This window comes from Oryctolagus cuniculus, chromosome 2 (genome assembly GCF_051225735.1).
Source record: "Oryctolagus cuniculus isolate XC-2025 breed Fujian yellow rabbit chromosome 2, ASM5122573v1, whole genome shotgun sequence".
In the NCBI taxonomy this organism is placed as follows: domain Eukaryota; kingdom Metazoa; phylum Chordata; class Mammalia; order Lagomorpha; family Leporidae; genus Oryctolagus; species Oryctolagus cuniculus.
In genome coordinates this window covers 30027046-30044828 of record NC_142868.1, presented here as the reverse complement: position 1 = coordinate 30044828, position 17783 = coordinate 30027046, and the positions used below count along the sequence as shown (strand labels likewise).

The 17783-nt window shown below is 39.4% G+C and overlaps 1 protein-coding gene across 1 annotated transcript; it reads left to right on the top strand.

Moving 5' to 3' along the window:
* The first annotated feature begins 753 nt into the window (after positions 1–753).
* LOC127486553 (MAPK-interacting and spindle-stabilizing protein-like) lies at positions 754–1828 on the top strand. The gene is given in 3 exon segments (XM_089326829.1): positions 754–1345; positions 1348–1365; positions 1368–1828. Coding segments are annotated over 3 exon segments (726 nt in total). The 5' UTR covers positions 754–840; the 3' UTR covers positions 1571–1828.
* The last annotated feature ends 15955 nt before the right edge of the window (positions 1829–17783 follow it).

Here is a 17783-nt window from a genome sequence, read left to right as displayed (position 1 = left end):
TTTAAATAACTTTTTTAAAAAGAGACACACTTCAAATCTCTTATTAGTACATATCCATAATCATATATTGAACCCTGGTTCAATTCACCAATTATTCTTGTGCTTTATTATTACTGAACAGACAGCAGGGATATAACAAAAGTAACTTTTAAAAATTATCTATGAGGGCTGGCGCCATGGCTCACTTGGCTAATCCTCTGCCTGTGGAGCTGGCACCCCGGGTTCTAGTCCCGGTTGGGGCACCGGATTCTGTCCCAGGTGCCCCTCTTCCAGTCTAGCTCTCTGCTGTGGCCCGGGAAGGCAGTGGAGGATGACCCAAGTGCTTAGGCCCTGCACCTGCTTGGGAGACCAGGAGGAGGCACCTGGCTCCTGGCTTCGGATCGGCGCAGCGCGCCGGCCATAGCGGCCATCCTGGGGGGTGAACCAATGGAAGGAAGAGCTTTCTCTCTGTCTCTCTCTCTCACTAACTCTGCCTGTCAAAAAAAAAAATTATCTATGAGATTGATTTTAATGCACCTTTCTAATAAAATGTGCTTGTTTCAAATATACCATGGCAGAGCATCTAAATTACGGATTTTATGCAGACAGAAAATGTTGAATTTTGAAAGTAGGGAACAAGTACATTGATCATATAATAAAGAAAATAATGATTTGTTTTTTTATATAAGATGAGATTATTGAAGTACATCTTGCTGATACCTTCAATATGATTATTGTAGTTTAAGTATTAAAAAAAGATGAAATTTCGAGTCGGGCTGACCCCGGTTCCTCAGCGCTCAGGTCCCTCGGCTCCATCGTCGTTTCCAGACCCTGCTGGGGGCTCAGATCTTGCCAAGGGAAATGTCTGATGAGTTTTTGTTGGCAGATGCACTACCTGAACACTCCCCTGCCAAGACCTCTGTGAGCAATACAAAGCCTGCCCAAGCGCAAGGCTGGCCAGGTTCCAACCCTTGGAATAACCCAAGTGCTCCACCTTCAGTGCCATCTGGACTCCCGCCAAGTGCAGCCCCCTCTACCGTGCCTTTTGGACCAGGGCCAATGGGAATGTACCCCTCCGTGCCTCCCACTGGACCGCCTCCAGGACCCCCTGCCCCCTTTCCTCCCTCTGGACCATCGTGCCCCCCACCTGGTGGTCCTTACCCAGCCCCAACTGTGCCAGGCCCTGGGCCCACAGGGCCATATCCTACACCAAATATGCCCTTTCCAGAGCTACCCAGACCATATGGTGCACCCACAGATCCAGCCATAGCTGGTCCCTTAGGTCCATGGGGATCCATGTCTTCTGGACCTTGGGAACCTGGGACGGGAGGGCAGTATCCTACCCCTAATATGCCATATTCATCTTCAGGCCATATCCCGCTCCTCCTCCCCAAAAGCACCAGGGGTGGCACCCCCTGTTCCCTGGGGCACTGTTCCACCAGGAGCCTGGGTACCGCCAGCACCATATCCTGCCCCTGCACTGTCGTATCCTGCACCAGGACTCTATCCTTCCCCCAGTAATCCTTTCCAAGTGCCTTCAGGACCTGCTGGTGCTCCACCAATGCCGGGTGGCCCTCATTCGTACCATTAAGTTAACAATGGATGAAGAGATGACGCTTTGCTTTTTGAAGTACATATGTATGCACATGAATGCATATATAACATTTGCTGGTTTCACTGTTAGAGGGCATTCATGAAAGAACAACTCTTGCACCTCTCAGAAGATATCTGCCTCCTGTACTTGGATGCGTAGTACATCAGATGAATACAATCAGATAAAAATGGGAAAGCAGGTCATTCAGATGTGATTTTGTTTGGTTTTCATGCAAAGTTAAAGTGACTAAGTGTGTTGAATAGATCTTGGATACAATTTGTTTGAATTATAAAGCTATACACATAAAATATCTCAGATGATGTGTGTCATTGTTAGAATCTGCAACTTCATTGGCAAATTTCAAGTTTTTTTCTATAATCACTTTTCCCCCTAAGTAAACTTTGGAAAACAATCACATTATAATGTAAACAAATGATGCCGCTCAACATTTTGAGCTGCTCTAACTACAGGATAAATAAACTTAGTCCTCTTGAGGTTAGGTGTTAGATATACATTATAAGACTGTAAGTGATTATTGTCAAATATTGAGTTCATAGCCAACCAGTATTCATTTTTATCTTTGAGCTTGTAGCACAAATTTGTGATTTATTTTAAGCTATATGGGCTGTAAAGCACTAAAATCTGGTGTTTATGAACATTAACTTTGTCCTTAATCCAGGTCAACGTGTATCTAGATTTTTAAGGAATCAATGACCTCTTTGTATTACTTTCAAATGGATTATGAGATGTGAATATTGCTTTGGAAAGAACTCAAGGACAGAAGTCATTTTCTCCTTGTTTTGAACCTCAAATTAGATAAACCCTAGGAACTGCTTCATTGCAAAAAGTAATTTTCATTCCCACGAAAACTGAGGCAGCTTTTCTGTCCAGATCATTCGATCTTTGTTCCTCCCTGGTCCCTCAGTTCTATACAAAGAACACATCCCTTGATTCCTCCCTGACAGGGAGAACTGGCGCACTCTAGATAAAGTCTGTCATAATAACAGAGCAGTTATGTTTAGAGAATCTGAAGTCATATAGACATGACTGTTGTCTTTGTACTGGTGTGCATTGGAAGTGTATCCGTCTCTCAGAGTCTGGCAAAGCTATGGCATTGTCTCCTGCATAGTTCCCTGGATCTGCTTGTGAAGTGCTTACGGCCATTTGTTCAGTTCTGTATTTGCTAACTGGTGCATAAGTGAAATTGAGCGCCATCTTTGAAAAACAAAATCTAGCTGTAACACTGAAAGTAATAAATTGTAGATCCCTGCAAGTGACTTTAAAGCAATGTTACTCTGTTGCTTAAATATTAACTGTTTAATATTTAAATAACATACAGCATTGGTCACTTTTTGACACCTTACCTCTAAATCAGAATCTTAGTTTTTGGATAGACCTGACCTTATTAAATAGTGTTTTGAAATTTTGAATGTATCCATTGGGTTTCTAAAGTGTAATGTGAATTTTTCAGACCAATGTAGTAAATATTTATGCTTGAATTCTGCTTTTGCCTAGAAATAAAGTATTCTGCAGCTTAAAAAAAAAGATGAAATTTCATCCCAAAGCAGTTATCATATGGATCTTACTCCTGGATATTCTCCAGCACTCTTAAATCATTGAAATTTGACTTTAACTACACCTAATTTTCTATGAACTTACAATTTCATTTTCATATAATGCCATCAAAATCACTGTGTGTTTTAAAAACTTACACCAACCCTTAAGTAGAAATGTATTTTATAGAAGGAGGAAAAGTCGTATACATGATAACTGAGGTTTTCCTCTGCACTTTCACAAATTTATAGCAACTTGAAAATAATGCAACTCATTACATTGAATCTTTAATCCACAATTCAAAGTTTTTTAGCTGAAACAGGAACATGGATAGAAAAAAACCCAATATTCTCTTTTTGAGTATTTTTTTTCTCATGGGGATCACCTATTTAAAACTAAAAAAAAAAAAAAAACAGCACTTATGCATTATTAGTGAGAGAGTTTAGCTGGCAATGTGAAAAATAGTTTGCAGATATCTTTATAAACAGGTGTCTGATTATTTGAATAGAATAATTAAAAACTGTTTTAGAAAATTCATATGTAATTGTCATAATCTATTCTAAACAGCCCTTTTTTTTGTTTGTTTTTTTAAACTTTTATTTAACTTTTATTTAATGAATATAGACTAGTGAGATGGCATTGGTACATGCCACCTTGATGGGATTGAATTGGAATCTCCAGGTATGTTTCTAACTCTACCATTTGAGGTAAGTCAGCTTGAGCATGTCCCGAATTGCACATCTCTTCCCTCTCTTATTCCCACTCTTATATTTAACAGCAATCACTTTTCAGTTAAGTTTCAGCACTTAAGAAGAATTGTGTATTGATTACAGTATTCAACCAAAAGTATTAAGTAGAACAAACAAAAAAAATACTAAGAGGGTTAACATATCAAGTTGCTCATCAACAGTCAGGGTGAGGGCTGATCAAGTCACCGTTTCTCATAGTGTTCATTTCACTTTAACAGGTTTCCTTTTTGGTGCTAATCCTCTGGCTTGCGGTGCCAGCACACCAGGTTCAAGTCCCGGTCGGGGCTCCGGATTCTGTCCCAGTTGCCCCTTTTCCAGGCCAGCTCTCTGCTGTGGCCCGGTTGTGCAGTGGAGGATGGCCCAAGTGCTTGAGCCCTGCACCCCATGGGAGACCAGGAGAAGCACCTGGCTCCTGCCTTCGGTTCAGCGCGGTGCGCCGGCCACAGCACGCTGGCTGCGGCGGCCATTGGAGGGTGAGCCAATGGCAAAAGGCAGACGGAGGAGGCAAGATGGCAGAATAGGAAGGGAGCACACTGATAGTCCGGGGAGAGACAGTTTAATAAAAGTGGAGATACTGCAGGTTCAAGGAAGAGTAGGGGAAGAAACAGCAGAAGAAACTCTTCCGGAACGAGTGATTCACAGTGGACCTGCATGGAGAACGTGGGAGCCCACAGTTCGGGACACCAGCGGCAGACTCAACACACCAGCGCTGGAACGCGAGGTGAGCTGAACCACAATATCCTGAGATACCGGCAGGCAAGCAGAAAGAGGAGACTGGAGGGAATGACCCCGGGGGGCAAAGTTCACCAGGCTAACTGGAAAAGAGAGAGAGAGAGAGAAAAAAAAAGTGACTGATACAGACACAAGTTTCTCTCTCTCCGCTCACCTCTCAAAGGTGAGCAAGACAAAGAGCAGGCGCCATCTTGGACGTACGTCATAAGCAGAGCGACCTCAGGTCTGCACCGGCCCTGAGCCTAGCAGAAAAACCTGACTCTGGGAGGGGTGAATTAACAGGAGATTAGGACCTAGTAAATTTGTGGTGCTACTGAACTGAGACTGTGAAAAAAGAGACGGTGGGGGAGAGAACTCACGGAATTCATGTGAGTACTCTCCAGAGACGCTACAATTCCGTAACTTTGGCAACCCAGTGGGAGACTGAAGGAGAATTTGAGCTCACTCAGGGCAGAACAGATTCCCTGTGTGGTCCTTGGGAAAGAGCTTCCAATCTCTGGCTCCTGTGGGTATATCATTTGCCTGCTAACTACCTCCAACTTGGTTCAGCTGTGCGGAATTACTTCCCTTTTGAATCAAAAAAAAAAAAAAAAAGAAAGAAAGAAAGAGAGAGAGATCTACCACGCCTAACCTGGGAGTGTCACCTTTGGCACACCAAACAGAGCTCTCAGGCCACACCCATCTCAAGCCTCTAAAGCTCCATGAAAAACAGACAGTCCACTTAATCTAGAGTCATAGTATAACAAGAAAAAGCACCACAGTGAAGAAACCAAATATCTCTAATATGCCAAATAACAAATGCAAAAACCGAGGTAATAAAAACAAGAAAGTCACTATGATGCCCCCAAATGAAAAAGACACCCCAATTCAAGATTATGAAGAATGAAGATGATGAGATAGAAGAAATGCGAGAAGCAGATCTCAAAAAATTGATAAGAACATTAAGAAGTTCTCAAAAACAAATTCTTGAACTACCGAAATCCTTAATGGACAAGATAGAAAATCTCTCTCGTGAAAATGAAATATTAAGGAGGAATCAAAATGAAATGAAACAACTAGTACAACAGGAAACTGTGATAGTGACGAGTAATCATAATGAAGTGAAGAATTCAACTGATCAAATGAAAAATACATTAGAGAGCCTTACAAACAGAATGAGTTAAACAGAAGAGAGAATATCATACTTAGAAGACAGAGAACAGGAAAGGATACAGTCAGACCAAAGAAAAGAAGAGGAAATTAGAAATCTAAAACATATTGTTGGGAATCTTCAGGATACTATTAAAAAACCCAACATTCGGGTTCTAGGAGTTCCTGAAGGCATGGAGAGGGAGAAAGGATTAGAAGGCCTTTTTAGTAAGATGTTAGCAGAAAATTTCCTAGGTTTGGAGAAGGACAGAGAAATCCTAGTACAGGAAGCTCATAGAACCCCTAATAAACACAACCAAAAGAGATCCTCACCACGACACGTTGTAATTAAACTCACCACAGTGAAACATAAAGAAAAGATCCTAAAATGTGCAAGAGAGAAACGTCAGATTACTCTCAGAGGATCTCCAATCAGACTCACAGCTGACTTCTCATCAGAAACTCTACAAGCTAGGAGGGAATGGCGAGATATAGCCCAGGTACTAAGAGAGAACAACTGCCAGCCCAGAATATTATATCCTGCAAAGCTATCATTTGTGAATGAAGGTGAAATAAAGACTGAAAGTGAAAGGCTGGAAAAAGATATACCATGCTAACAGAAATGAAAAAAGAGCGGGCGTAGCCATCTTAATATCAGACAACATAAACTTTACCACAAAAACTATTAAGAGAGACAAAGAGGGACACTATATAATGATTAAGGGATCAATTCAACAGGAAGATAAAACAATTATCAATGTATATGCAACTAATTACAGGGCACCGGTTTATTGAAAATATTTGTTAACGGACTTAAAGGGAGACTTAGACCCCAATACAATAGTACTGGGGGACTTCAATACTCCACTCTCAGAAATAGACAGATCAACAGGCAGAAGATCAACAAGGATACAGTAGATTTAAACGACACTATAGCCCAAATGGATCTAACAGATATATACAGAACTTTCAATCCTACAGCTAAAGATTTTACATTCTTCTCAGCAGTACATGGAAGCTTCTCTAGGATTGACCACATACTAGGCCATAAAGCAAGTCTCAGCAAATTCAAAAGAATTAGAATCATACCATGCAGCTTCTCAGACCATAAAGGAATGAAGTTGGAAATTAGCAACTCAGGAAACCATAGAGCATACACAAACACATGGAGATCGAACAACATGCTCCTGAATGAACAATGGGTCATAGAAGAAATTAAAAGAGAAATCAAAATTTTTCTAGAAGTAAATGAGGATAACAACACAACATACCAAAACTTATGGGACGCAGCAAAAACAGTGTTAAGAGGAAAGTTTATATCAATAGGTGCCTACATCAAGAAATTGGAAAGGCACCAAATAGATGAGCTTTCAATTCACCTCAAGGATTTAGAAAAACTGCAGCAAACCAGACCCAAATCTAGTAGGAGAAGAGAAATAATTAAAATCAGAGAAGAAATCAACAGGATTGAATCAAGAAAACATTACAAAAAATCAGCCAAACGAGGAGCTGGTTTTTTGAAAAAGTAAACAAAATTGACACCCCATTGGCCCAACTAACTAAAAAAAGAAGAGAAAAGACCCAAATCAATAAAATCAGAGATGAAAAAGGAAACGTAACACAGACACCACAGAAATAAAAAGAATCATCAGAAATTACTACAAGGACCTGTATGCCAGCAAACAGAAAAATCTATCAGAAATGGATAGATTCCTGGACACATGCAACCTACCTAAATTGAACCAGGAAGACATCGAAAACCAAAACAGACCCATAACTGAGACAGAAATTGAAACAGTAATAAAGGCCCTCCCGACAAAGAAAAGCCCAGGACCAGATGGATTCACTGCTGAATTCTACCAGACATTAAAGAAGAACTAACTCCAATTCTTCTCAAACTATTCAGAACAATCGAAGAAGAGGGAATCCTCCCAAATTCTTTCTATGAAGCCAGCATCACCTTAATTCCTAAGCCAGAAAAAGATGCAGCATTGAAAGAGAATTACAGACCAATATCCCTGATGAACATAGATGCAAAAATCCTCAATAAAATTCTCGCCGATAGAATGCAACAACACATCAGAAAGATCATCCACCCAGACCAAGTGGGATTTATCCCTGGTATGCAGGGATGGTTTAATGTGCGCAAGACAATCAATGTGATACACCACATTAACAGAGTGCAGTAGAAAAACCATATGATTATCTCAATAGATGCCGAGAAAGCATTTGATAAAATACAACACCCTTTCATGATGAAAACTCTAAGCAAATTGGGTATAGAAGGAACATTCCTCAATACAATCAAAGCAATTTATGAAAAACCCACAGCCAACATCCTATTGAATGGGGAAACGTTGGAAGCATTTCCACTGAGATCTGGTACCAGACAGGGATGCCCACTCTCACCACTGCTATTCAATATAGTTCTGGAAGTTCTAGCCAGAGTTATTAGACAGGAAAAAGAAATTAAAGGGATACAAATTGGGAAGGAAGAACTCAAATTATCCCTCTTTGCAGATGACATGATTCTTTACTTAGGGGACCCAAAGAACTCTACAAGGAGACTATTGGAAGTCATAGAAGATTTTGGCAAAGTAGCAGGGTATAAAATCAATGCACAAAAATCAACAGCCTTGACCTTGAACATTTTTTCATGTGCCTGTTGGCCATTTGGATGTCCTCTTTTGAAAAATGTCTATTGAGGTCCTTGGCCCATCTCTTAAGTGGGTTGTTGGTTTTGTTTTTGTGGAGTTTCTTGATCTCTTTGTAGATTCTGGTTATTAACCCTTTATCTGTTGCATAGTTTGCAAATATTTTTTCCCATTCTGTCAGTTGTCTCTTCACTCTCCTGACTGTTTCTTTTGCAGCACAGAAACTTCTCAATTTGATGCAATCCCAATAGTTGATTTTGGCTTTGACTGCCTGTGCCTCCCGGGTCTTTTCCAGAAATTCTTTGCCTGTGCCAATATCTTGAAGGGTTTCTCCAATGTTCTCTAGTAACTTGATGGTGTCAGGTCGTAGATTTAGGTCTTTAATCCATGTTGAGTGGATTTTTGTGTAAGGTGTAAGGTAGGGGTCTTGCTTCATGATTCTGCACGTGGAAATCCAATTTTCCCAGCACCATTTATTGAATAGACTGTCCTTGCTCCAGGAATTAGTTTTAGATCCTTGATCAAATATAAGTTGGCTGTAGATGTTTGGGTTGATTTCTGGTGTTTCAATTCTGTTCCATTGGTCTATCCATCTGTTTCTGTACCAGTACCATGCTGTTTTAATTACAACTGCCCTGTAGTATGTCCTGAAATCTGGTATTGTGATGCCTCCGGCTTTGTTTTTGTTGTACAAGATTGCTTTAGCTATTCGAGGTCTCTTGTGCCTCCATATAAATTTCAGCACCATTTTTTCCAGATCTGAGAAGAAGGTCTTCGGTATCTTGATTGGTATTGCATTGAATCTGTAAATTGCTTTTGGGAGAATGGACATTTTGATGATATTGATTCTTCCAATCCATGAGCATGGAAGATTTTTCCATTTCTTGGTATCCTCTTCTATTTCTTTCTTTAAGGTTTTGTAATTTTCATCATAGAGATCCTTGACGTCCTTGGTTAAGTTTATTCCAAGGTATTTGATTGTTTTTGTAGCTATTGTGAATGGGATTGATCTTAGAAGTTCTTCCTCAGCCATGGCATTGTCTGTGTATACAAAGGCTGTTGATTTTTGTGCATTGATTTTATACCCTGCTACTTTGCCAAACTCTTCTATGAGTTCCAATAGTCTCTTAGTAGAGTTCTTTGGGTCCCCTAAATACAGAATCATGTCATCTGCAAAGAGGGATAGTTTGAGTTCTTCCTTCCCAATTTGTATCCCTTTAATTACTTTTTCTTGCCTAATAGCTCTGGCTAGAACTTCCAGAACTATATTGAATAGCAGTGGTGAGAGTGGGCATCCCTGTCTGGTTCCAGATTTCAGTGGAAATGCTTCCAACTTTTCCCCATTCAATAGGATGTTGGCTGTGGGTTTTTCATAGATTGCTTTGATTGTATTGAGGAATGTTCCTTCCAAACCCAGTTTGCTTAGAGTTTTCATCATGAACGGGTGTTGTATTTTATCAAATGCTTTCTCGGCATCTATTGAGATAATCATATGGTTTTTCTTCTGCAGTCTGTTAATGTGGTGTATCACATTGATTGTCTTGCGCACATTAAACCATCCCTGCATACCAGGGATAAATCCCACTTGGTCTGGGTGGATGATCTTTCTGATGTGTTGTTGCATTCTATTGGCGAGAATTTTATTGAGGATTTTTGCATCTATGTTCATCAGGGATATTGGTCTGTAATTCTCTTTCAGTGCTGCATCTTTCTGGCTTAGGAATTAAGGTGATGCTGGCTTCATAGAAAGAATTTGGGAGGACTCCCTCTTCTTCGATTGTTCTGAATAGTTTGAGAAGAATTGGAGTTAGTTCTTCTTTAAACGTCTGGTAGAATTCAGCAGTGAATCCATCTGGTCCTGGGCTTTTCTTTGTCGGGAGGGCCTTTATTACTGTTTCAATTTCTGTCTCAGTTATGGGTCTGTTTAGGTTTTCGATGTCTTCCTGGTTCAATTTAGGCAGGTTGCATGTGTCCAGGAATCTATCCATTTCTGATAGGTTTCCCTGTTTGCTGGCATACAAGTCCTTGTAGTAATTTCTGATGATTCTTTTTATTTCTGTGGTGTCTGTTGTTACATTTCCTTTTTCATCTCTGATTTTATTGATTTGGGTCTTTTCTCTTCTTTTTTTAGTTAGTTGGGCCAATGGGGTGTCAATTTTGTTTACTTTTTCAAAAAACCAGCTCTTTGCACATGAAAAAATGTTCAAGGTCATTAGCAATCAGGGAAATGCAAATCAAAACCACAATGAGGTTTCACCTCACCCCGGTTAGAATGGCTCACATGCAGAAATCTACCAACAACAGATGCTGGCGAGGATGTGGGGAAAAAGGGACACTAACCCACTGTTGGTGGGAATGCAAGCTGGTCAAGCCACTATGGAAGTCAGTCTGGAGATTCCTCAGAAACCTGAAGATAACCCTACCGTTCGACCCAGCCATCCCACTCCTTGGAATTTACCCAAAGGAATTTAAATTGGCAAACAAAAAAGGGGTCTGCACCCTAATGTTTATTGCAGCTCAATTCACAATAGCTAAGACCTGGAACCAACCTAAATGCGCATCAACGATAGACTGGATAAAGAAATTATGGGATATGTACTCTTTAGAATACTATACCGCAGTAAGAAACAACGAAATCCAGTCATTTGCAACAAAATGGAGGAATCTGGAACACATCATGCTGAGTGAAATAAGCCAGTCCCAAAGGGACAAATACCATATGTTCTCCCTGATCGGTGACGACTGACTGAACACCAAGAGGGAAACCTGTTGGAGTGAGGTGGACACTATGGGAAATGGTGGCTTGATCAGCATAGCCCTGACTGTTAATGAACAACTTAATACATTATCCCTCTTAGTAGTTTTTTTTTATCTGTTCTACTTAATATGACTGGTTTAGATCTGTAATTGATGCACAGTTATTCTTAAGTGTTGAAAATTAACTGAAATGTGATCCCTGTTGAACATGGTGGTGGGAATGGGAGAGGGAAGAGATGTATAATTTGGGACATGCTCAGGCTGACTTGCCCCAAGTGGTGGAGTTGGAAGCATACCAGGGGATTCCAATTCAATCCCATCGAGGTGGCATGTACCAATGCCATCTCACTGTTCCAGGTGATCAGTTTCAGTTCACAGTTGGTCATGGTGAAGGGACTGGGAGTCAAAGGGAACACATAAACAAGTCTAGTACCTGCTAACGCTAACCGATGGAGTAAATAAAGGGGAGAGTGATCCAACATGGGAAGTGAGAATCTCAGCAGACTCATAGAATGGCAGATGTCCTAAATAGCACTCTGGCCTCAGAATCAGCCCTAAAGGCATTCGGAGCTGGCTGAAAAGCTCATGAGAGTATTTCAGGCATGGAAAGCCAAGACACTCTGGCAAAAGATCTCTGCGAGTGAGATCCCAGTGGAAAGAACAGGTCATCAAAGAAGGAGGTACCTTTCTCTGAAGGGAGGAGAGAACCTCCACTTTGACTATGACCTTGTCTAAACAAGATAAGAGTCGGAGAACTCAGAGGGCTTCCATAGCCTTGGAAACTCATGACTGGAGCATAGGGAGATTACTGATGCCATAGACAGGAGTGTCAATTGGTAAAGTCAACAACAGGAGTCACTGTGCACTTACTCCTCATGTAGGATCTCTATCCTTAATGTGCTGTACATTGAGATTTAATGCTATAACGAGTACTCAAACAATATATTTCACTTTGTGTTTCTATGGGGGTGCAAACTGTTGAAATCCTTACTTAATGCATACTAAACTGATCCTCTGTAAAAAAAAAAAAAAAAAAAAAAAGAAATTATCAATTCCCAACTTGACTCTCACTGGGATTAAACATGACAATAGGTCTGCTCTGATTTCATCATCATTTAAAAAAATCATCTATTTTTTTTCACTTTATGTTTCTGTGTGGGAGCAAACTGTTGAAATCCATACTTAATGTATACTAAGCTGATCTTCTGTATATTAAGATAATCGAAAATGAATCATGATGTGAATGGAAGGGGAGAGGGAGTGGGAAAGGGGAGGGTTGTGGGTGGGAGGGACGGTATGGGGGGGAAGCCATTGTAATCCATAAGTCGTACTTTGGAAAATTATATGCATTAAATAAAAGTTTAAAAAAAATATTTATATGTGATATAGTAAAAAAAAAAATCAACAGCCTTTGTATACACAGACAATGCCATGGCTGAGGAAGAACTTCTAAGATCAATCCCATTCACAATAGCTACAAAAACAATCAAATACCTTGGAATAAACTTAACCAAGGACGTCAAGGATCTCTATGATGAAAATTACAAAACCTTAAAGAAAGAAATAGAAGAGGATACCAAGAAATGGAAAAATCTTCCATGCTCATGGATTGGAAGAATCAATATCATCAAAATGTCCATTCTCCAAAAAGCAATTTATAGATTCATTGCAATACCAATCAAGATACCGAAGACCTTCTTCTCAGATCTGGAAAAAATGATGCTGAAATTCATATGGAGGCACAGGAGACCTCTAATAGCTAAAGCAACCTTGTACAAAAAAAAAAACAAAAACAAAAACAAAAACCAAAGGGGGAGGCATCACAATACCAGATTTCAGGACATACCACAGGGCGGTTGTAATCAAAACAACATGGTACTGGTACAGAAACAGATGGATAGACCAATGGAACAGAACTGAAACACCAGAAATCAACCCAAACATCTACAGCCAACTCATATTTGATCAAGGATCCAAAACCAATCCCTGGAGTAAGGACAGTCTATTCAATAAATGGTGCTGGGAAAATTGGATTTCCACGTGCAAAATCATGAAGAAAGACCCCTACCTTTCACCTTACACAAAAATTCACTCAACATGGATTAAAGACTTAAATCTACGACCTGACACCATCAAATTATTAGAGAGCATTGGAAAAACCCTGCAAGATGTAGGTACCAGCAATGACTTCTTGGAAAATACCCCAGAAGCACAGGCAGTCAAAGCCAAAATTAAGTACTGGGATTGCATCAAATTGAAAAGTTTCTGTACTGCAAAAGAAACAGTCAGGAAAGAGAAGAGACAACCGACAGAATGGAAAATATATTTGCAAACTATGCAACTGATAAAGGGTTCATAACCAGAATCCACAAAGAAATCAAGAAACAAAAGAAACAACCCACTTAAGAGATGGGCCAAGGACCTCAATAGACATTTTTCAAAAGAGGAAATCCAAATGGCCAACAGACACATGAAAAAATGTTCAAGATCACTAGCAATCAGGGAAATGCAAATCAAAACCACAATGAGTTTCCACCTCACCCCAGTTAGAATGGCTCACATTCAGAAATCTACCAACAATAAATGCTAGAGAGGATGTGGGGAAAAAGGGACACTAACCCACTGTTGGTGGGAATGCAAATTGGTTAAGCCATTATGGAAATCAGTTTGGAGATTCCTCAGAAACCTGAATATAACCCTACCATACAACCCAGCCATCCCACTCCTTGGAATTTACCCAAAGGAAATTAAATTGGCAAACAAAAAAGCTGTTTGCACAGTGATGTTTTTTGCATCTCAATTCACAATAGCTAAGACCTGGAACCAACCCAAATGCCCATCAACAGTAGACTGGATAAAGAAATTATGGGACATGTACTCTATAGAATACTGTACAGCAGTCAAAAACAACAAATCACGGTCATTTGCAACAAGATGGAGGAATTTGGAAAACATCATGCTGAGTGAATTAAGCCAGTTCCAAAGGGACAAATATCATATGTTCTCCCTGATCGCCGACAACTAACTGAGCACCAAAGGGGAAACTTGTTGAAATGAAATGGACACTGTGAGAAACAGTGACTTGATCAGCTCTTGTCCTGATGGTTGATGTACAATGTAATACTTTATCCATTTTAGTATTTTTTCTTTGTTCTAGTACCATTGGTTGAACTCTGTAATTAACACACAATTATTCTTAGGTGTTTAAATTTTAACTGAAAAGTGATCCCTGTTAGGAATTTGGAAAACATTATGCTGAGTGAAATAAGCCAGTCCCAAAGGGAGAAATAGCACTTGTTCTCCTTGATAGGTGACAACTAACTGAGCAAAATATTCTTATGTCTTGTTGGGGAGAGTGAGCTATCAAAATGACAACAGTTGATAATGTGAGAATTATGTGCTAATTGTGCAGAAAAAGGAAACAATGAAACAGCCAGCATTTCCTCATGATGCAAATAACTTTATGAAATTTATAAATGAAAATTGTATTATTCTTATAATTTTGAATGGAATTTGAATTTGAATTATTAAGTAACATATGCTCTGATAATCTTGCACGTGTAAGATTCAGTATTCTAATTGCTTTACTTCCTTTTTCTGGAAGAAGAAAATTATTCACAATGAAATTTTAGCAGTATTTATACTTTTGATGGCTATATGATTAGAAAAACATTTATTTTCAAAAGAAAATTTTATTGCTTAGCAAATAAGTAAAGGGGAAATTTCTTGTAAAATGTAAAATCTTCTATTATTTTTTCCAAAATTGCTATGCATTTCCTGAATTCTCATTTTCAGTAAATGGCACCTAATACACTGGGGCATGTCAGACAAGAGCTTTGACTGGGGAACAAATGTCAGTGTAGTGAGGAACCTGCTGGGTGTTTAATAACTACAAATGAAGTGCACTGTTAGTGTTACAAAGCGTCATTCCATCACCCAGTAGGTTTCTTTTGTAAGTAAAGATAAAATCACTTGGACAATCTGCAGTGAATCCATCATAATTAACTGTAAAAGCACCAGGCATGGCAAAACTCCTTCACATAGGAGGCCTGCTAAACAGGACAGAATGAAAGGGTCATTATCTGGCAAGAAATAATATTTCAGCTCAATCAATGGTTCTGCCATAAGAAATTTTAGAAAGAGACTATACCCTTAACTTATTTTTTACCCTATGTTTTCTCTAAGTCTGGCAGAAGTGGAATTGGAGAAGTGTGCATAGATAATATTGTTTAAATGTTCCTTCCAAAACTCATGCTGAAAGTTAACTGCAATTGTAATGGTAAGATGAGGTGTGACGTTTCAGAGGTGGCTTAGTTCATGAGGGCTCTCCAGTCAGGAATGTATTAACACCACGGTAGTTGGAGTGAGTTAGTTGTCATAGTGATAAAACAATAAGTTATGTCTCCAATATCTCCCTCCCTCCCTCCCTCCCCCCCCCCCTCTGTGTGTGTGTGTGTGTGTGTGTGTGTGTGTGTTCTCTTGCCCTTCCTTTTTCCACCCTAGGATATCATGTGCAAGCCATAGCCAGATGCTGTGCTCTTGGACTTCTGAGGCTCCAGAACTATAAGAAATAAATGTCTGCTTTATAAATTACCCAGTCTTGTATTTTATTATACTCCAGAAAAAAGACTAAAGCAATGTACTATAAACTTGTGTATCCTAATACGATGGGAGAGCAATGAAAAATGTTAAAAATTACTTGTCCAGGGGCCAGCACTGTGTTGTAGTGGGTAAAAGCTGCCACCTGCAGTGTCAGTGTCCCACATGGGCACCAGTTCAGGTCCTGGCTGCTCCAATTCTGATCTAGCTCTCTACTATGGCCTGGAAAGCAGTAGAGGATGGCCAGAGTCCTTGGGTTCCTGCATCCACATGGGGGATCTGGAAGAAGCTCCAGGTTCCTGGCTTTGGATAGACCCAGATCCATTTGTGGAGTGAACCAGCAGATGGAAGACCTCTCTCTCTCTCTCCCCCTCTCCCCCCCTTTTTTGGTAATACTGCCTTTCAAATAAATTCAATAAATCTTAAAAAAACTAATTGTCTAATAAGATGGTTCAGAGTAAGTTTCACAAATACAAAAAATATAAATAAAATGAGCTATTTCACATAAAAAAGGTGGTATATTGTTCATGAAAAGAGATCTTTTATCAAAAATTCTGTTTCTGACATGGTCCTTAATAGTGGCTCAAAAATTATAATCCATAGACAAAATTATGGAATTACAGTTTAATAGAAAAGCTAAATTAAACATGGAAATCTCACATAAAATTATAAGTGATTTTTAAAATGAATGTTATTTTGAATTATTTAATTGACCCTATGAAACAGATATTATGAGTACAAACCTAAAGCTAATAAAATTAATGCCCAGCAGATTTAAGGGAACACAGGGTCAGTTGAAGTAAGTGAGATCACATCCATGGTCTACAATATCATCGTGGCTCCATATATAGTCATCAACAGAAACGTATGCCAGTATGAGCAAATGAGATCCATTGGTGGAGAATATGCTGACGCAGACAGGAGATGTACTAACAAAAAAACAAGCAGGCAAACAAAAATATGGTATATTCCAAGTCAGAACTCCATGTGCATGGAGAGCATTTTGGTTATCACTAAACCTCCTTTCAGAGGAGCTACTGGTACTGAAATAAAATTGAGAGAGAACACGGGAGAGGAAGAGTAGGGAGTAATTAGGGGGACAAAGAGGAAGAGGATAGTGACTATCCAGCTATCAGTGTATCAGGGACGTCATATTCAGCATGCACTGATTCTTTTCTGAAAGCCCCACTTTTTGAGCATCTGTTTCTGGCTCATACTGCTGCCTGAGATGTTCCAAGATTTTGGAGCCTCATCACAAATACTGATCACAGCCATTCTCTGACGCCTTATGAAAACTAACAGGGAATGGAGGAACCCAGCAGGTTTGGATTGCTGAGTAGCTTGCACAAAGTGCATAACCTCTGTAAATGATATTTAATATCTTGCATGTTAACATGGGTGGTAGAACCACTTCTCCAGGGATGGATCTGAGCACTAATGAAAACAAGCTCCTCTCTTCTAATAATGAGCAGCACATGCACGAGTTGCAGAGCTTTCTTCCCCTTGCACCACTAAAATTTTCTGTCATAGTTATTCTCAATTCAGGTGACAATAGGGAATAGTCAGTTCTCCTGCAATTAAAATAATTTGCAAATGATAGCAGTTCAATTTTGAATATCATGATGGCTTTTACTATCTTACTCAATAAAAAAAAGTGACAGCAATAAATAAATACCCTTGCTTAAGCAGCTGAAACTAGTTCTACAGGAGGTGGGTTGGGGGAAGGAATGCCTAAAAATACAGAGAAACTTCATAAAATATATACGCATTTACAAATGAAATACCAAAATTTGCTCTCCTTGCTTTTCTCATGCATTCTGGCAAACGTCAAGGTCTATGTTCCTTCAGAATAATTGAATTTATTATTAAGTAAATGTATATATAGGAAAGAAAATAATATAGCCTATACGAATTCAGCTTTCCTTTAAAATTGGAGCTGAACACATATTAGAATCTTTCTTTGTTCTTTTCTTTGTTACCGATTTAGGAACCTACACATTATTTAATGATTGTGTTGTTTGAAGATATTTTGACATA